Here is a 21,931-nt window from a genome sequence, read left to right as displayed (position 1 = left end):
AGAAAAATTTTCCCCATTGAGGATATTTAAAATATATTCTTTCATTTATAGCAAAGATTCTTTAAGAACTTAAACAAATATTATTGCTTTGAAACAATATGATATATATATATTTTTTACTATTTAAAATGGAATATTATTGTATTTATGATTGTTTTTTGAAATTAAGTATTTATTTTATTTGTTTGTTATATATATGGACACACTTATGGAATTATGTACCCAATATCATTTCTTTAGATTTCAAACTGAGCAATATAAATGATGCTTATAAGTTGGGTTTGATTTCAAAAATTGTATTTGCTGCAATCTATAAAATTCACTCTATGGGAATTTGATTTAAGTACCAGTCTAAATATTATTGGGTTATCATAAGTTCCAGCTAAGAATCGATGCATGAATCGGTGTTTCAGAATAGTTTTCCAGTCTTGGTTCCAGTGTAGGTTAGGTAGCGACATATAGATCTGAGAGATCTAAAATTTAAGAACATGCTAAACTACTAATGATGCAAAAACACATTATTAGACATTTTTTTTAACTCTTTTAGGGTGAGTGTGTCATATATGCATCATCTACGAACATCTCTCACAGCCAGGTGTACCACTGTGCATTTCTGATTATCGAACTCATGGGATGGTTATGTGCATTTTAAACTGGAATGTTTTTTAAACGTCACTAGATGACACTCTGTGTCCATTACTTTTGAAATAAGTATAGTTTTTTATCCTGAACTTCAGTTTGGTCATATTCTGCCTGACTTGATATTTTACTTATCAGCTGTTGTTGCATTGGGGAGAGTAAGAGTAATATAAATAAACAGAGCTTGGTTGTGTAATTTTCCACTTGATAGAATCATTCACATTTCAAGTCTTCCTCCAAATTCTTTTTTGTTATTACTGTGTAACTGTAACTAGTCTTTTTGGTTTTTACCACCTGTTATATTGTATTTTGTGTAGCTTTTGTATATACTTTTCTTCTTATTATGAGAAGCTTTGGGTTCAGTTTCTTGTGGCAAGAAAATGCCATTTGTCAGTGGATATGAATGAAGTAATAATCTAAAAAGATAGCAAACATAACAGCATTATTACTTTATTTTTTGTATTTTTTTTTCAAAGTTGAGCTTAGTGACACAAACCCCCCATCCTGTGGGAGATTTCTTTCTTGTATGCTCTGTCTCATGAGTGCATCTAGGATAGAGGCCGCCTGTCCTAAAAGGGTTAATATTTTGTTGAACATGACTGTACCTCAGGATACTTATGGTGAAGCTGGTACTTTACATCACAGCTATGTCTTAATTTTCTGTTTGCCAAGATTTTTTTATATTGTGAATTTTATAGGTACTGCTGCAATTTTAAAATACCTTGTGAAGGGCTTAGAAGTGGCAGAGAAAGATCATGGCTCTGAATCTGATGCTGTTCCCATTTTAAATTATTTGAAAGGTGTGTATGAAGTCTCCCATAGCTCTGACCCAGAAACTGTTGCTAGACTCATCGAAGCTCATGATTTGTGCCTTCAACATATACCATCAAAGCTCTTAAAAACCAAAGAGGTTTGTAAATAGTTTCAATTTCAAATATTACATCACTGTTTGTTATATTTTATGTATTTCTGGTACTTTATCAAATTCTTAAATTTGTTACAGATTATTTTGCTTTCTATTGTGCTTAAAGGACTTCAAATTAAAAATAACTGTTCTGATTATTTTTATTTCTCCATCATAATAATTGTTATGCTAAAATCTAAGTGAATTTGAATTGCAGTGGATATTTGTTACAAATATTTGTTGTATGACAATATGCTGACATCTGTTATAAATATTTGCTGTAAAATAGAATAACAGATTTGTTTGAAAACATTTGAATTCAGAAAATTGTTAATGTGAGTGTAATCCTTTAATCAATTATTCTTTGAAATGCATTGTTATTCGACATTACTGTATTTTTTAATTTTAGAAATTTTCAAAATAAGCTTTTTGAGTTTTTCTTAAAATCATGTACATTTCTCTTCATATTATAGTTTTCCATGTTTCAGAAAGTATTAAAATCAGTTAGTCATGACATATAAAGTTTTTAATCTTTATTTTTGATAATTGTGATTGTAATATATATGGTTTTCATTTTCAGCAATAGGATTTTATTAATTATAATTAACAGAATTTTCAATTTATTTTAAAAATAAAGAATTCTAATTTTTAAACACATTAACTATATGGAAAATGAATTAATTATAACTTGAAGTTTATCACTATTGATTTTGATTACTTGAATTTGATATTATTAAGTATTAAGCAGGCATGATATATGTTTCATTTTAAACATTTTATAGATTCTCATCAAGGCATAAATAATTATTTACTTATGATCACATATTAAAACTGTCTTTTATTAAAAAAAAATGATATAATGATAAAAGGTAAACATCTTGAACAAAAATGGAAATTAGAATGTTTGATTTAAAGTTAAAGAATTGACAATATTTTGAATCGAATATGCTGCAATCTTTAAAAATTGCCATAACTTTATAAATGAAAATAATTAGTGAAAAAGGAACAATTAGTTGTAATTGAACTATGAGAAGATACTTGGGCTGTTAAGAGCTTGAATACAGTTTATTTCTGATGAAAGTATGTTTTATGTTTACTCATAAAAATAAGACTGTGTGTGTGTATGTATGTAATTATACTTAGCCTTTTTTTTTTTGTTTGTTTTAGACAAAAAACTGTGGAAGTTTGTGTAATTTTTTTTTACATGTTTATATTAATTTTCTTTAAAAATATATTAGTTAAAATTATGCAATATTGTTATATTTTTCCTTTTTATAAATTTAATTATGTCTAATGTTTCATTCAGAAAAAATTCAGCAAATGCAATTAATGTAATTAAAAAATGCAAAATGCAATTAATTGAGAGAAATATAGTTTATTATGATTGAGATCTGATTTAATTAATTTCTACTTTCTGAAATTGTTCATTTTTGTCATTGGATCTAGGTGTCACTATGTATCATTCCTCGAATACCTATTCAGAATCTCCTAGAACTCCTACCTCAATTCAACAAAGCTGGCTTATTAAAGCCAAATAGTCCTCATTACAAAGCTGTTCTTGAAAGACTTGGCTCTGAAGAAGCTTTAGAGAATACTATGATTGGTCCGTTGGAGTCTTTCTTAGCAATCAGGAAGTGGCAGATATCGAACAAAATCCTGCCAGGAAAACCCATGGTGAGGCAGAGTACTCCAGCTTTGGATGATGCTCTTCAGAATTTGCATCTAGCTTCTTTTAAGGTAAATACCTTTGAGAATGTTTTGATTTTAATCAAGAAAAACTGATTGCAAGTTATAAAAAATTTATTTCTGTGTTAAGAAAATTTAAAACACAAGTTTTAAAATATTCTGATATTCTAATACCATCAAAATGTTTGCTTATATTGATTAACCTGAATGTAATAAAAGTAATTTTAAATGTTAATAATTTTTTTAACATATTACTTAATCTTAGTTAAAAGATTATGTTTATATTTTAATTTAGTAAGTCAAATGTCTCATATTTGAAATGCATATTTTAAATTTCTTTAAGTCTCTGCAAAATACATTATCACTCCCCTTTTATTTTCCATTCTTTAATGTTTTCCTTTCATTTGCAACACTTTTAATTGGGATCCTAGGGTTAAGTTTAAATGATAATTGATTTAAGTTGTTTCCTTCTATTCACATTCTTCCTAATTTATCCCACTTTTCCTTTGGTCTCTTAAAAAGAGTAAAGTTGTTGATATTTTAAATTAAGAAGTGTATGATAATGAATTTGAATTAAAAAACTTGTATGCTAATTGCCTATGTAGGTAGTATTTTCTAGCAAAAAAAAAAAAAAGTGTCTATAGATTCTTTATTTAGCTAGGGATTGGATGTGAAATTTGAAGTGCAATTCTGATTTTTTTTTTTTTGCAGTGATAGATGTTTTTATAATATTCAAACTTAAACTTTGCAGTAATGCATATATGCACATCATTTATGCTTTTGTTAATTAACATGAAATATTTAATAATTGTTAAAAGGATTTGATCAAAAATTTTACAATTGAAATAGGTAAGCTTTTTAAGTGATTAATCATAACACAGAAAACGATTTATAGATGCAAGGTCATTTGATTAAAATAAGTGCTTTCTATTTCTATATTTTTTATGTAAAATTAAGATTAATAAATGACATTAATATAATTAAATAAAAAAAATCAAAATTTTTGCTGTAAAATTATTTGCTTATTGAATGAAAGTATGATAAATAAATACAATAAAATGAAAATTTTAATTATTAAAGTATTTACTATATTTAATAAAAAATTCAGAATTTGTATTAAACTATTTATTTATTAAATAAAAAAGGAATGTTGTAAAATATTGCCATAATACATTTTAAAATATGCATTATTAATAATTTTCTTTTGTTTTAGAAACATTAAAATTTCATCATTATGTATTTTCTATCTTTGTTCTTCTATTCATGCCCTAAATGAAATGTGCTGTAAGAAAAGCCTTTTGAAGTGTTTGAGCAAGAACGCAGTATTTTTCCTTTTAAAATTCTTATATGAAATCAGAACAAAGATTAAGAAATTTTTTTTTAAGATATTGCACACGTCGCTCTGTGCACTTAATGAGATTTCAGGCCCTGCACATTTTTGAATGTTCTAGAAGCATGCTTGGCAAGTAATAGAATGCATATATGCACATTTTTTTATTTGCATTTGGTATTATATTTACATAAACTATTCTTAAATATTACTATATATTTTATACATCTATTTATATATAAAATTTTTTACATTTTAAAAAGTTGTTTCCTTATGGATTAAAACACAAACTTTGAAATAACAAAATATGCAATAATAAAACACTTTATAAGGTATGGTAAATGACTGGCACAGATCTATCGACATACTGGCTCTACTGACTGATTGTTTCCACAAGCTTAGAATGTTGACATTCAGTTGTTTTACTAATCATTTGTCATAAGAATGCATGAGGCTTTGTTGTATTGGTAACATAGCAAAAATATTTGCCCTTGATTGGTTATGCATAGATTCAGCCGAAAAAAAACATGAAAATGAGATATCTCGTGACCTATACTCAGTGTGTTAAAACATGAAAAATATTGAGTAACCACATGAAATTTTTTTCCAAGTTATAATTTTTTATCTATTATTTTGTTCCAGAATGTGAAAGCTACAGAGAAACGATATTTAGTAGCTTTAGATATTAATTTGACCATGAATCACAGCAAGTGTGCCAGTGGTAGCGCTCTGACTCCTTCCCATGTTAGTGATATTGCTCTCCTGGCTCTTCTCAAAGCTGAAATTTCAAATGTTACTACTATTGTTTTCTCTGGTGGTGAAGTTCTTCCAGTTGAAATTAATCATAAGATGAATCTTGGGGATGTTATTGAACATTTAAATGAAGTAAGTGTTGCTGTTTAAATTGTAAGTTATAAATGTTAGTTTTCAAAAGAAGTTTAACCCCTTATTGTATCATCTTAATGTTGTCTTGGTCCAGGCAATAGGAATTGGCATGCGCTAAACAGGTCATGCAGTTGTAATATGAACACAAATGTGTATATGAGTATTTCACATAAAATAATTATTAAAATTAATTTAATTCTTTTATATATATATATTTGGATACAATATAATAAAGAGAACATATAAATAAATCATGAAATGACAATCATCTGAGAGTCATCAAGTGGGAATTATATAGGAATACTGCATTTAAAAATAAATGCCATCATGTTAACAAGAAATTTATAAAAACAAAATTTAACTGACAATGATTTTTTTTTTTTTTAGTTTCTGTATCTTTAGGATAACACTTATGAATACAATTATATGAACAACTGACCCATGCATAATTAAAGAACACTAAAAACTGCAAAGATGTTAATCAAACTTGAATAGCGTCTATGGCACAATCTTTATTTCATGGGACTGATTCATGATGTTCATGTTTGCCCTGATCATCTTAACCCAAGTGTTATGTGACAATCACATTTTGCCTACAATTGTTTCTATGAGTGGGACTCATGATATTCATGTTTGGTATAAAATTGTTATCATGAACATGTCAAAATAGGATTAAGGGTTAAATAAAATTTCAATCAAAATCATACTTATAGTAAATCAGTAAGAATTATCTTTTTTTTTTTTTTTTTTTTTTTTTTAAATATTAGGTTTATAGTTTTTATGGAAATATTATAGGCTGATGTGATTTGTATTGAATTCTTTAGTAGAACTGTGAATTAATTTAGAGTTTTTTTTTCTTCCTTATTTTGTAAATTTTAGGCTTTGTTTTGAAAAATTGTGTTTTTGGTTGCTTGTCAAATTATTGTATTGCTACTACTACTTTTTCTTATTTTTCCATCAACATACAGATTTCATGTTAAAAGAATAATTCCTTTTTTGATGCTATCCGCTAATCAATCCAATTTTTTATGTTTGGAAGTGGCGTTTGAAACAAATATTAATCCAATGGAGCAATATTTGGTAAATATAGTGGATGGAGAAAAATATCCAATTTCTAAGTATTTTTTTTAACTACATAAGAAATATTTGGGTTAGTATTGTCAATAATAACATGTGATATGTTTAAAATTTTTTTTTTATGCCTTGCTTGAGTTACAGCAATTTTCCCTTTAATGCATGGTATAGTATTCTACACTAAGCAGATCACACCAAATGAAGAGTAGGGGTTTCAAACTATAAATATTTGGCTTTGCTTAACTATGTTGATGATTAGGGAAATATCACAATTTTCTATACTTAGGATTGTCATAGCATATCCATTCTTCATCACCTGTGACAATATGATGCAAAAAAACCTATATATATATATCTCTCTCTCTCTCTCTTTTTTTTTTTTGACATAATTGTTCATAAGTCACCATTCAACATTTCTCAGCATTAGTTCTTATGGCAGCCTATTTCCTTCCTTATGAATCTTACCGAATGTATTTAAATGTTTGGAAACTATTGTGCAATCAATGCTTAATAATTCAGTGAGTTCCTCTTGCATTTGGCATTAAGCTGGGTGAATTAATACTTCCAATTCCTCATCATTGAATGTTGTCAGTTAATCAGGACATTTTTTTTTGTCAATTATATTGAAATCACCACTTCTAAAATACCAAATCAATTGTAATGTATTTTTATTAATAGAGTATGCTCATCATAAGTTTCCAATGCCACTCAGTGACTTTTAACAGCATTTTTGTTTGAATTGATCAGGAAAAGTAAAACTTCCATCAGATGATGTTTTATTTTTTCATAATTCGACATGTTCGGAGTTTTGAAAAAATATATTGTTTTCACTTAAGCAAAATGACACATATTAAAAAGTGAAGTCCATGGCAGAGCTTTAACATGAATATAGTCAACAGAAGTGTCTAATGAAATATAGCGTAAATTATGATATCTTTTGTAAATTTCTCAAAATTAATTTACAGTCTGAATATTATGAATTATAAATTGGATTAATAAGAAAATGTGAAAAATTCAGCAGAGAAAAGGTCTTTAAAAATTAGAAAATAATTTAGTACATGATTGATATTTTCATATACATATATTTATATCAATAATTCAAAAACAATTTATTGTTTAAGCTATCATAAATATTTTATGCATTATACATGGAAAGATACGTGGTATTATATCATTTATCTGGATGGGATATACTTTAGGTACAGACGTTGAGGAAGACAGCAAAAAATTATTTTAAACATATAGATCTTTTTATTACAATGTTCAGTTTAACATGAAATTGATGAAATGTTATTAAAATGATAAACTACAAGATTAATAATTTTAATTAATAGTTTAAATAGTTTTAGCATATTACAGTTTTAGAAATGCATATTTGTGTGTTTACTGATAATCGTTAGATAATAGAAAGGAAATGCAAAATTATTGGCTGGTCCTTTTATAACTTCAAAACTGAGAGTACCTTTATTTTAAATGGGGTTGATAAGTAATAGTTAATATGGTGTTTTAAGAGGCTTTTGCACAAACTTGAAATAATCAGTTTTGTTAGGTTAGAATATTCAAAAAATATTTTTTATAGAAAATTATTTAGAGTAAGCAAGCACATCTGTATGCCTATTTTATTAATGTTTTTTTCGTTTTCATATTATTGCGTGTATTTAACATTTATTTTATAACTTTACACTTATTTTGTATTGCATGTTTTAATATTTATCTGATAAAAAAGTAATAAGATAAGTTTCTGGAGGTAGTTGTATCAATATGCAATTTTTTGTAATTGCTGTGGGTTGGTTTAGCACATTGATGGACAGTATGCCCTCAAATGTCAAGCTCATGAAAATGATATGACAGAACGCCTTACGACATAAACGGCTTAATCCTTTCTGTCATATCACATAGTTTTATAACTATGCATTGTAACTATACGCCTATTGGCAACGTATGAAATTTAGTAGTGTCTCAGCAGGCACTGCCATCAAGGTTGTACTGTCCATCAAAGTGTTGACAATGAGGAATTTGTCTATCAATAAATTTATTATTTGTTCTTTGGAACTCCACTTTTTATTATAAATATTGGAATACATTATAATAATATTCCAAATAAAGTTTGGAATTAGTATTCATTTGAATATAACTGCAAATGTATTTAAATTTGTTAATGAATTATTAAAGCTTAAAATATTAGTTAATGAATATTACAAGAATTAATTTAAAATATTTTTACAAAAATCTCAAAATTAATCATCAAAAATTATGTAACCTGCTGCTTATTCTTGTAAAAAAATTATTTTCCTTGAAATTTCCTTTCCTTTTTTATAATGATTTTATTTTAGATAACAGCTGGTCCTGTGTTTTTATCTGCCCCTCTAAACTGGGCTCTTACAAAGAAGATGCGTTTTGATACTTTTGTGCTTTTTACCGATCGTTTATCCAGCACACAAGATGATGACTTAGCAAACGTCTTCAAAGAGTACAAGGAGACAATGCATTTGCCTAATGCAAGGTGAGTTTTATCCTCTATTTCAGTATTCTATTCTAATTTTATCCACTTATATCCTCTATAAAATAAATGTTTACTTATTTCATTATTAATGCAATGAATTTAATTTAATATGATTTCATCAAAGGTTTGGTCCCCAAAACTGCTGCAAAATAACAAGTGAATAAATAAAAGGAAAATGAACTGAACTTTTTTTTCTTTTGCTGATGCTAGTTTAGTACTTTGTATAATATTCACATGCAAGAAAAAGTAAGCTTCAACAAATTATTTTTTATATATAACTCCTGATTAGGAGGATTTCAATTTACCATTTACACAATAAAAACTATCAACATTTTCAATCTTTGTTTTGTCTATTGACCAAATATTATTTTCAAGTTTATTCTAGAAAAGTTAAGGGGAAGAAACTAAGATGTGTAGCATTATTTATGGAATGCTATATTAGCTTATTGCTTTCAAGTAATTTGAAATAAAAATCTATTATGCATTTACTGTTGCATCGCTTTAATTCCGATAAAATTGATGCTAATGTTAAATTAGCTCTTAGCTTGTCTTAGCTGTTGCCAAATGTGTTAGTTATTAGTTTTCTGGCAACTGTTTTATGTAAGGTAGATATTATCTCTCAATTTCAAAGATACTACATAAAGTAATTGGAGTATTAGAATTCAATGAAATGAAATTCTGCTTATATTATATGCTGATATAAACAGTGTCAGTTCTCCAGTTCGGCGGTAATTTTATTAAATTAATTAGGAAATGTTGATACAATTATGTTATCAATCAAAGTTTTTGAAACGTTTTTATAACACTGTTTAAAGCAAAAAAAAAAAAAAAAAAATAATTATTAGAAATACACAAAAATAATTAAATAAAATAAACTGCTTATAAATCTACACTGTTATTACTTTAGAAATTAAGAAAAAAGATTTGAAAAAGAATTTCAAACTAGGATGTTTAATATTGTATTATAATTGCATTTCGAAAATAATGATAAAAGTTATATTCCATATTCTGCCCAAGCATCTGTATACAAAGAATAAAAACTAAATCAAGCTAACAGCATAAAAAAAATATATTTGGATGATATGTTATATATATTTATTGATCTTTCTATGATATGATATAGAAGTTTGAAATCAATGGTATTATCTAATATATATATATATATATATATATTTGTCCAGAGTTTAACATTTTAAAGTTAGTCTGAAAGCTGATTTAAAATAGAATATTAATATAAAATGAATTTGTCTATGTTAATAAAGAACTACCTTTTTTAGGTAATTTTAATTTTTTGGTCAGAAAACATCATACTAAGCAATTCTCCCAATAATTTTGTCCTAAGGATTAACAAAATTTGATTGCATTATTTATTTTTAAATGTTTATTACTATATAAGTTAATTCTTTTCTTTTATACTTTTCAAATTGTGGCTATATAGTTGTGGTATAAGCTGTGAAGATTTGTAAATTGTGAGAGATCATTTGTATTGGTAAAAATCCGAGAGAACAAATAAAAATTATTTTAGAAATGGGTTGTATGTTATGCTACCCATAAATTATAATACATCACATGTTGTTTTTGCTAATTTTTCTTGTATGGTGCTTTCTTTGATTGCATAGTTTTTTACTTTTCTAATTTCTAGATACATATTGTCTACTCTTTGTGACCAGACATCATCTTTCCCTCATGAAGATCCTTCTTTCCTAAACATTGTTGGTTTCAACACCAAACTGCTACAGATAATCCAAGATTTCTCGTGTGCTGTGTTTTAACCGAAAGCGGCCTTTAAGACAAAATACTTTCCTGAAACGCTGAGCAGATGCTTTCTTCTCCTTTTATAAACATAAACAAGGTGTGGATATTTCTTGCGCATGCAGCTCTTTTATCCTGAAGAAAGTGGAGAAAGTTAATATTTTTGCGTATCATGAGGACGATTCACCAGACAAATATTTTGGCAAAACTGAATTGAAGTTTTTTAGTTGGAAGTTTTATATTTTGGTCTCTATCTATCATTTGTAGTGCTTCTTTGTAGGAGATTATTCCATCACTTTATTCCTCCACCTGTAAGAATTTTTTATCTACTTAATTAAAAATGTTTCTTGTTGGAATCGACCCATTCTGCAATTAGTGGAAGAATAAGTTTGAGAAAGCAATGATTTTAAATTGAAAATATCAAATATTCTCCTAGGATAAGAATTAAGAACTTTTGTAAATGGGCATAGTCTTAAGAATTTTTTTATATAGAATAATAAAAAAAAAAAAAAAAAACACTGAATTCAATTATTCAATTTTAAGCAACCATAATAATCATAAATAAAAATATTGACAAAATCAATTTATAGCATTTAGAAAAAATAGTGAAGTTGGTTGATCTATATTGCATATTAATAATTGCTATGGTGGCATTTATTAACTATTCAAATATTTTTATTTGCTTTATTATTTCTGTTTTAATTTTGTTTTATTCTATTCGATTTTAACTTTCACTATAGCAAAATGAACCGTATACAAGCTACTGATTGTTAGGTCATTATGATATTAATGTGCAATGTACTTGTTAAGTGTACTTATCTTGGAACTTCACAACTTTCTGTTTTTTGCATTTATATTTAATTTTTGATGGGAAAGGTCTCTTATTTTTTAAAAACCCTTTAGTTGAAATGTTGGCACATATTTACAATTAAGAATAAGGGGAAAAAAAGTCATTTTTTCATCCTATTCTTTTTTATTCTGTACAAGATTTAAAATATGACTTATTTGACATAATTTAAGTAACATTGAATCATTTAAAGGTATTAATCATAAAAGTGTAGCTTAGATAGTAACATTTAAAAATATTTATTAACATCAGCAATTAAGCATTTTTTTCATATCTGAATCAATCTTTTTATAAAAACTGTTACTGTCAGAAAATAACATTTCAACTGTTATTTTACTGCAATGTGTGGCATACTATTTTGAATCATTTATAAATTGTTTTATATGTAACAATTTATGATATACTTTTATAAGCAATTACTGACATAATAAATTCCTTGAGAAGTTTGATAACTTTTTAATGTTGTATATTTGCTTATGCCAGTTGCAGAATGGGTTAAATGTTTTATATTTATTTGTATTTCTTTGAGCAGCTGCATTAAAGCGAATTAAATGTGATGTATTCCGTGATAAGCTGCAATTGATCTAGCAGCTTATAAAAGTATAAACTCTTGTTACGAAAAAATGTGTGATCATCATTGTGATGATTTGCAATTTGTAATGTAAGGTAGGCATTAGATATTCTTAATTTCCAAAATGTAACTGATTTATATCTTGGAAGGTTTTATGATAGTTGGATAAAAAAAATTATCTTATGTATTAGTGAAATTGAGCATTTGTGTAATAAGTAGGGTTCCTGCATCAAGTAAGAGTACCTTGAAAATTACGTAATGGTTTAAAAATGTAATAAATTAAAAAAAATTTTTTTTTCTTAATTTTCAGATTTTGATAAAATTTTAAATATTAGAAATAAGTTTAATGATTTTGCATTTATTATTCTTGTTAGTTTTGTTTGTACTTATTTTGTATGTACTTCTTTTAACATATTTATTTATGTGTAGATATTTTATTCTTTATATCATGTGCAATTTAATTTTTTTTTGTTTTGGGGAATCTCATTTGCAAAAGTATAAGATTTATTAATGTGTTCTAAATGTAAGGATTAATATAGGGGCTGACATACAGTTAGAACAGAATACATTGGTACTAGCTAATTGGTAAATGTTTATAGTCCTTCAATGATGTCGCAGTGTTATACATTAATTATTTCCAATAACATTTTAAAGCAATATCAGTCCTGTTTTTGTTTCAGATGAAATAGTTTATTTTTTAATTCCTTCATGATTAATGCCCTTATAAAGAAAGAAGTGCTTCCCAGGATTGGACCTGGCAAACACTGTTTATTATTATAGGCCACATTTTTCTCTTGTTAAGCCTTACATTTCATAAAAAATATATATACAATAATGTGTATCTGTAAGAAAACATGGAGGAATCCTACTTGTTATATGAGTAAATATTTTAAATTCAAGTAATCCGAATTTCAGATGAATTAAATTTTGAAATTTTCAAAGATGTAGATAATAATATAGTAAATTATTGAAAAAAATTACTTTGAACTTTTTAAAATCTTGATCATGATTTTAATGATTTAATCATAATTCATCAGCCTATTAAGGCTCATACTGTGTTTTTTAAAAAGTTGCCATAGTATAAAAAAGTGTATTGTGTCTTTAAACAGTTAGGGAATTTAGAACGGAGCTTCTTTATTGACTGTACCTGCAAAATCTCACTGCCAGTTCTCACAGTTTTAAAATGAATACATTTGTTTGAGTGCAAAATTAATTTTACAGTGCAGTATAGTTATTATTAATTTCTCAAATGTAAAAATGGAAATATTTTGTATTAATTTTTGAATTATATTAATCTGAGATTTTTATGTTGCTTGTGAACCAAAGCTCCCTATATGTTTTTTTTTGAAATTTTATTTTGTCCTTTTTAGCATGGATTTTTTTTTCTCAGAATTATGGATTTTTCAGGGTTTTTATTATTTGTAGTAGAAATTCTAAACTTTATTTTGGGTAATGAATTGAAAAACACATTTTTTTTTAATGGCTATATTTTGTATTCATTGCTTTTGTTAATACATCACTTTATTTGTATGCACAATTAGTGTGTTTATATAGTATAGGTACACTTCTTTTAAATTTATTTTAAATGTATTGTCCTAAGTGTAAACTTGGTTTTTTTATTATTATGAATAATTTCTCTTATAGGAAAACTTGTGTTGTCAAGGTATATAAAAAGTTGCTAGTTGCCTCTTCTATTTTTAGAATCAGTGAAATAAAACTTTTAATTGCAAAATTGTGAGGTTGTCTTGATTGCAAATGTAGTTACCTCTGTAATAAAAGAAATCTTATATTATTATTACAATTAAATTTTTTTGATATCGTAGAATAACAAAATTTTGTATCATTAATTTTGCCTTTATTGTGTCTTCTTTTATCATAGAATTATTTAAATTAGATCATTATTGATGCATCTGAATTAAAAAAAAATTCTAATAATTTTTTCTTTTTGCAATGTTTAATCCAAAAGGTAACATTTAATTATAGCAGACACCATTTTTCAAGAGATAAGACTCAATTCCTTGAGTGTTGAACAATGATGTAGCAGAGATAAATGGCGCTTGGGTTTAACATGATTTAATTGTCTCCTCTCTGTTGGCATGAGGGACTTAAGAAATGTAAATGGTACCAGGGGTAAGGTATTATTATTATATTTGACTTGAAAAAAGATGTAAGTGCATTGATTTTTCTCTATGGTGTTTTCTAAGACTGGGGTCTGGGGTATGTATACCTCCTCCTTTCTGTCAGTGACTCAGTTGTTGATGTTAAATACAGGAATTTATATGCTATCTCACCACCTAAGATGAAGCCGTTATGTCATTGTGGCAGAATCTCAGCCTTTTAATTGGAGGATTTTAATTCCATTAAAGATCCGTTCATGCACACAGATCTCTTGTGTACATGGGTTGTTGCACATTAACTCTGCCAAAGATCAAACATACTCCCGCTGATGTAGAATGGTAAGCTTGGAGAGAGAGAGAGAGATTTGCTGAAGTGTCTTCTTACAATCATCTGACTGTAATTCAAAATTGTGATTTGGTGAGACTCCTCGTGGCTTAAAATTGGGCATGGATATATTGTTACGGAAGGTTCTCCAAAAATTCACAAAATCCTTAAAATGAACGATAATTAATGGATTCAGTGTAGTGGGTGTACGGAGAAACAGAGTAACAGGCTCAGTGGCAAAGAATAACACTTATTCAACACGGACACTTAAAAGGCAAAAACTCCCCCAAGACGTACACAAGAATAGCACCTATAATAAGCAGCAGCTTGCAAGGAGCTAACTGGTAGAATAGCACATGGCAAATAGCTAACTCGGACAGACATGGCAGATAGCTAACTCAGACAGATACTTCACATTATTATTCATGTCTTTCAAATGTCTGCTAACATCCAGTGTCTACCCACTCAAGCTGAATTTGACTACCGACATATGTTCCTCATTGCCTGACTCGATGCTGCCTCAATTCTTGACTTCTACGACTCGATATTCAACTCTTAATCGCTTAAGCTCTACTCGATTGACTGACCGACTGACTACAGCTCTGTTTCCAGCCGTTTTATTGCTTCTAAAACGATCATCCTGAATAATTTCTTAAGGGACTTATCGGGGGATTCTGGAATCTTCTATTTTGCCACTAAAGTCGCCAAGACCGCGGGCCATTGATTTGTCACCTGTTTAGAAGTTATCATAGCTAGCTATCTGTAAAACAGGCTTCCTTGCGATGGAACTAACTGCACTGGGAAACAACATTACAAATTCGTAACAACACCTAACTCGGACATTTCTAGATTTTTTGCGTGGATATATGAAATCTGTTGCTGCATAAATCTTTTTTGAAGTTTGCTGCGCTTTGTGTATATTTGTTATTTCATTTAAAATAGAATCGCCTTCTGCTTAAAGTGCATTTTCAGCTAATGTATTACACTTGAATGAATGTTTAAAAATAATTAAAAATCATGTGGTTGGAATTTAACAAAAGGTATGCAGAAAGGACTTTTATGATGCGTTATTGTATTGTTCGGAAAGTTTTCGCCTGTTATCAAGAGCTTGATTTGATCACCACAGAAATGCTAATATGTTGCTATTTATTTAACTTTGAAATTAAATATTTTTTAAAGATAATGCTTTGACTAATATTTTTGTCTGTTGACATTGGTCTAATTTTGTTTATTTAGTGTACATGAACAAAAAAGGCGTTTTGTTGATATTTACGGCCCGCGGTTTACTTGGTGATTTTCAGATTATGCCAAACGCCATTTTACATAAACTTTCCAAAATAACAGATTTATGATTTTAATTAGGTGATGATTTTAATTTTTTGGTTGTATATACCGTAACTATCAATAAGTACTTAAAAAGTTTTAATTCCGCCATTTATTGTTTTTTAACTCTCTCAAAGAGAAGAATCCTTTTCAAGTCATAAATGTTTACGAAAACTATGTTATAAGTAAAAGGACATTGCATAATGGTTTTTGAAATCCAAACGAGAATTATGCCCTGAAGACTGGCAACACCCTTGTAGGCCATCTGTGACTGATGACGACCAAAGTGAAAGCGCTGAATACGATTTTCAATTTCTACTCATGAAATAGTTGAAATATTTAGAGTGCCAAATTTGACCATTTATAATCATTTGATGCTTTAGTTTCGGTAATTTCTCCAACGTTATGTATTCCAGAAATTAAGAGAACTTTAAATGTGTCCTGTTTCCATAAGCGATTTATTGCTCAAATACTACGGAAATGTTTATATATTGGTCAAAAAGGCCATGTGTTGACCATTTATTGGAACGTTTTGCTTCTTGGTCCCTCTAACCTGAAAGACCATAAAGGGTTCACTTTTGTAATAGGCAGTGACAAATGGGTCGTCAACAGTAATGTTGGCGAGAACTCTCGTGGAGTTATTCAAATGGACTATTATCAATTACCCCCCCTCCCCAAACCCCCCAAAAAATACATTTCCATTATGTTGTGCTATTTGTACTGGGAGAGTATTGTCTGTTCTGAGTTTCATCAAACAATTCATTGTAGCTAGCTGTACAACTTGCAGCAACTAGTGATCAGAAATGCCCAGAATTGGCTAATAGTAGTCTTTTCCCCAAATAACACTAAACCACGTGCGTCTTTGACCATCTAGCTGAATTTATTGGAAATTAGCTGGGGTGTCATATCCTAATTTCCATTTATTTACAGTCGGTGTGTAATATTGCATATATATTATGTACAACAATTGACTGTCTCTTGATTACCAAAATGATTGTTTTAATGACGCCAAACTTACCATTGACTCACCAAAAATTGAAATTATTAAATTCATCGCCTTCTTGAAACGGAAGAAAAGAAAAAAATCTTTATATGTATGTATTTTTTATGATTTCAAGAGTCAGAGTCATCCATAGCAAATACGTCACATTTGCATTCAAGCAGATGAAATGCCAAACGATCGAGTAGAAGCAGATTCTCCATGCCTTGGGTAAGGAAAAAAAAAAAAAAAAAAACTATTTTTGTCTAATTAACAACAATACTTTTTATTATTGCAATGAAACCGAACCGTTTTCAGTGTTTCTATTAATATATGAATTGTTATTTCTCAGTCTAAATGTTTGAAGTTGTGTTTGTCTTCCATTGTTAAAAGTTAAAGAATAAAAATGTCACTGATTTTGTTTTATCCTTCTGCAATGTCGGAATGAAATTTTACATTCTTATTACACAAGTCACTTTTGGCACTAACTGGCACTTCGAGAATATTAGTTGTGTTTATTTATTAGATTAAATTCCTTATGCATAACTTGATGCTCACTATTCCTTTAACAAAAGTACTTTTAACCGTTGAATAGTGATAAGTTCTAAAACCATTTTATTTTGACGATTGTACATTAGTTCTGTCTCTTGTATACAATCTTATTTGGTCGACTCTCATGACCTTATAAAAAGGTTTTAACTTTTAAGTGTCAGGTTAATTAATTTCAAACTAATCGTTTTTGGCGACCAGCTGGTTCATCTATTTTTTAGTTGGGGATATTGGTTATATTTAATTTCAGTTAAATCATTCAAATTTAATTTCGTTTGCAGAATTGTAAGATTCTAAAGTCATGCTATTTTAATTGTCTTACACGTGTTCTGCTCATTGTGTACATGAACTATTCTCAGTCCCTTGGTATCACAGAAAAAAAGTCCGAAGAACAATCCCATGACATTAGAGTGCTATTAAAAACGTAAATATCCTGTTTATCTATCTTCTGGCCTTCACGGTGCTACATTTTTTTTTCATTAATCTATAAACTACATTGATATAAAACAGAATAATAATAGGAAAGGATAAATGATAATAATGCTGTCAATTGTTAAAAATTGGGACGTAAAAAGTTATTTTATAAATTTTGTTTTCAAAAATCAAGAGAACTTTTCACAAGTATTAGATTTGTCTGTTGACTTTTTTGAATGAATAAATAATTTTTTGAATTTTTAAGCGATGTAGAATTTATTTTTCCGTAATAATATTTTCGTAGTTATCGCAGGGAAAAAAAAAAAGAACCAAAATTCAGCTTACTTTTTACTTAGTTAAAATTTCAAAACAATCGCTCTGCAATACACATTTCTCACCTAGAAGTTATGTGTGCCAAATTTGGTAGCTGTCCCCCTCCCCCCACACACTTTATCATTAGTATATTCATATTTTAAATTTGAGATTTGAAAACGTTTTTTTTTTTTTTTTTTTTTTTTTTTTTAATTTTAGTTCATTTATTTGAGAATTATTGTAAATGCAATTTAAGGGAATTCGCTCCTATATAACAGATGATGACATCAAAAGTTTTACAATAAATGCATTTAAAATGAAATTATATAGATGAAATTATTAAATTATGATACATTGCCTTTGATCAGGAACATGAATATAATCAATCCTTGCCAACTTATTCCAAGCATTTTAAAATTGCATTGATCTTCTTAGCCAAGATATAGATGAAGTTAATTGCCAATTAATCTAAATTTTTGAATGTCTTAAAAAATAGAAAGATTGAATAGTTTTTAATCTGTGTCCTTTGTTGAAAATCAGAACAAAAAATTATATAACTTTATAATAAATATTATTTAAAATAATCAGAAAAACTGAAGACTCTGCCCTCTAGATCTCTACCAGAAGTCCGATTTCGCCAATTATCATAAGCTATTAATGATTGTCTGCTCCTTCACCCCCTATTGCTCTTCATTTTGAAGAGAAAATTCAGAGACAATACTTCACTGGACAGTTTTTAAGGTGAAAAATCTTAACAGAGTTCCTCGATCAAGATCGCGCAACTGTTTCCGAAATTATTTTTATTTCATTTGAAAACTCTTTACCCTTACATGCTCATCAATGTTTTTCTATCTCCTACAGTCCCAGTGTTTCAATAGATATTTACATTTGAACCGATTTTGCCAATTTTTAGTCATTGCTAACCAATCGGAATGTTTTATGTTTATTATTCAAGTTTGATTCAAGATAGTGCTTTATTTTGTTGTGATAAAGCTCAGAAGTCAATACCTACTTTGAAGTTATAAAACGTCGCATTATTAATCAAACGCTCTATATATTAATTGTTATTTCTACACTTTTATTATTTTAAACTATTTTCATAGTAGAGATAATTATCAAATAAATTTTTCACCAACTTTCGAGTTTTTACTATAAGTGATGTGTTAAGAATATTAAATATACAATATAACATCGCATAACACTTTAAAAGGAAATTTATCACTTTAGGACTGATGCACTGGACCTAAAGTGATAAATTCCCTTATCAAGTGTTATGCTACAGAAAAGGCCTATCTATACCGAGCTATGCTGACTAGATGGAAAATGAATGGGTTAGTTTATAGCAACTTGTATGTGTTTTGCAACTAGAGGAGAAGTGCTTCTCTCGAGTGTTAAACCTTGGCTCTGTTATATATAAATACAGTAGATAGACTCTCTGAGGCTTTATTGACTCCCTCGAAGCGAGGGCAGACGCCGAAGGGGCCTTTGATGTGAACATAGGTCGTATTAGGACTATGTTGTTAGATTAAGGTTAATTTTCCCTGTTTGGTTCTGTGAAATTCTCAAGTTTTAGTGCTCGGTTAAATTAATTTAGTTAAATATGATTTCTTGCAAATTATTAAAATCTAAGACTGTATTTAAGCCTAGATTTCTAATCTAGATTTGAGTTATAGGCAATTCAGATATCTAATTATTATTATATATTTTGAAATCGTAATATTATGATTCTGAAGTCCGGAGCCACTTTAAATATCATTAATACCTAAACAAATTGATGGTTTTGCAATTGATGGAGAAGTGCGGTACATATTTGGCAAAATAACAGTTTGTAATTTTTCAATGTGTCATTCTCTTTTCAGAAACACAGCTGTACGAAGAGGAATCATACATTCTTTATAGCAGTGAGTAATATTTTTATTATTCTTTTCCCTTCAGAAACGATGTTTAGTGGTAAGAAATTGACATTTTTTTTCAATGTGTCTTCTTAATTCAGAAATTTAGTTTTTACAAAAGGATTTGCAATTTTTTCAGCATTAATCACTATTTCTAATGGCACAACATAACAGCAATTTTTCAATGTGCCATTCTCTATTAAGAAACACACATGCCTCATGAGGCAATATACTTTTTTTTTTATAATAATCATCAATTTTTCTATTTTTATTGTGATGTCCATCACAATAAAATTACTGAGTAATTAGTACTATAAAAATTGTCAATCCTCTTCTAAGAACTGAAATTCTCTCTTCTAGCAACAGAAAAGTTGCCCACTGCTATGAAAGAAGGTATGATTCCTCATCGTGCAACTGTATTTCTGAATAGAGAACGACACTCTAAACACTGAAAAATTACAAGCTGTTACTATATCTAACGCATCACTCCATTATTTTAAGAACTATATGGTGAATAAAATTGTAAATTTTTATTTAATCATAAAAGCAATCCGATTTTGATTTTTTTTTCTCTATATTCTTTTATTTTTATTTTTTTTCCCTTCTTTTTTGCCCTTTGAATTTGTGTTTGTTCTATTTGAAACTTCCTTCAACTGTCAATTGAGTTCTGACTTATGCTTATAAGTCTTATGTTGTATATGTTGGCACAAGAGAAATTTTTACATAGAGCCTAAATAATAATTATAAAACAAAAGAACCCAGTTTTATTCTATCATTTTTGTGTAAACTTCAACCTTTCTAATTTTACGAACCATTGATATTTTAAGTTTCTACGGGCTGCTGACTTCCTCCTTGTAACTGTGTCTTCCATAAATTAAAAATTTCAATAGCAACGGCACACCGACATCACAAGTGTATTGAGTGTAATAAGCAGAACAGCAAAAATAAAGCTCAGACACCAGGTTTTACTTAAACAGTATCTATTTCTTTTTCTCACTAATGAAGTACATAACAATGTACAAGAAAATACATTCTTCTCATCCTAATAAAATTACCTTGTTGCTAGACATAAATGCAGATAAAATCACGCTTAAAACACGTAAGTCAAATGCATTGCTCTACTTCCTGAACATTGAAGAAAACTAACACTGCAGAGACTTAAGTTGTAAATTTTTACTGGAAATACTGAATTCCTCTTTTGAAACAGTTTTAGGCACAAAGTAGTTGCTCAGATTTGTGGTGAAAACACCACACACTTGTTTTGTTTGAATAGTTGCCGACCGTCTGCAGACAGCTCGATTCTTTGCGTGGAATCTCAGAAATAGATTCTCTATCACGATTTCAAGAATTGGGTTGATTAGCTCCTTCGGTGCATATTCTTTGGCGTAGCTTGAATACTATAGGTGATAACTCCTTACATTGGGCTTCGAAAACGTAATAAAGAATATGTCCAATTTTCAGTACCAATCTATAGAAAATAAATATGGCTCATAAATTAAGGCTTATTCTAGAATTTAATATAAAAGAGTTTTTCATTTTAATAAATCGACCATTAGATATGCTTTTTTTCACTGAATTCCATATGCTAAAAGCAACCAAAACATCACATTTTTGTCATTTTTTTTTGATAAATAAATTTTCTTTCTTTTAAGCATTAGTTATTGTCTTTTAGTTGATAATACCTAAGTGATCAATTAAAAGTGACAAGCTCTTATATTTCTGTTTTGTCACAGACTCATATTTTCAGTTATTTCGTCAAGTTTTTGATCCCTACTTTTTCAAAGGAAGACAAAGAAAGAAAATATATATATATATCGGTTTTTTTTCCC

At 28.3% G+C, this 21,931-nt stretch overlaps 1 protein-coding gene across 1 annotated transcript in view; it reads left to right on the top strand.

Moving 5' to 3' along the window:
- The window catches only part of LOC129963129 (RNA-binding protein RO60-like), a 35,504-nt gene extending 21,544 nt beyond the window's left edge, over positions 1 to 13,960 (top strand). Inside the window, exons 4-8 of the mRNA XM_056077222.1 lie at positions 1,338 to 1,549; positions 2,990 to 3,280; positions 5,202 to 5,444; positions 8,852 to 9,021; positions 10,664 to 13,960. Of these exons, the coding sequence (XP_055933197.1) occupies positions 1,338 to 1,549; positions 2,990 to 3,280; positions 5,202 to 5,444; positions 8,852 to 9,021; positions 10,664 to 10,793 (1,046 nt within the window). The 3' untranslated portion in view covers positions 10,794 to 13,960. The remainder of the gene's footprint in view (positions 1 to 1,337; positions 1,550 to 2,989; positions 3,281 to 5,201; positions 5,445 to 8,851; positions 9,022 to 10,663) is intronic.
- The last annotated feature ends 7,971 nt before the right edge of the window (positions 13,961 to 21,931 follow it).

Source organism: Argiope bruennichi, chromosome 3 (genome assembly GCF_947563725.1).
Source record: "Argiope bruennichi chromosome 3, qqArgBrue1.1, whole genome shotgun sequence".
Lineage (NCBI taxonomy): Eukaryota > Metazoa > Arthropoda > Arachnida > Araneae > Araneidae > Argiope > Argiope bruennichi.
This window is presented reverse-complemented; position numbering and strand designations above follow the sequence as displayed.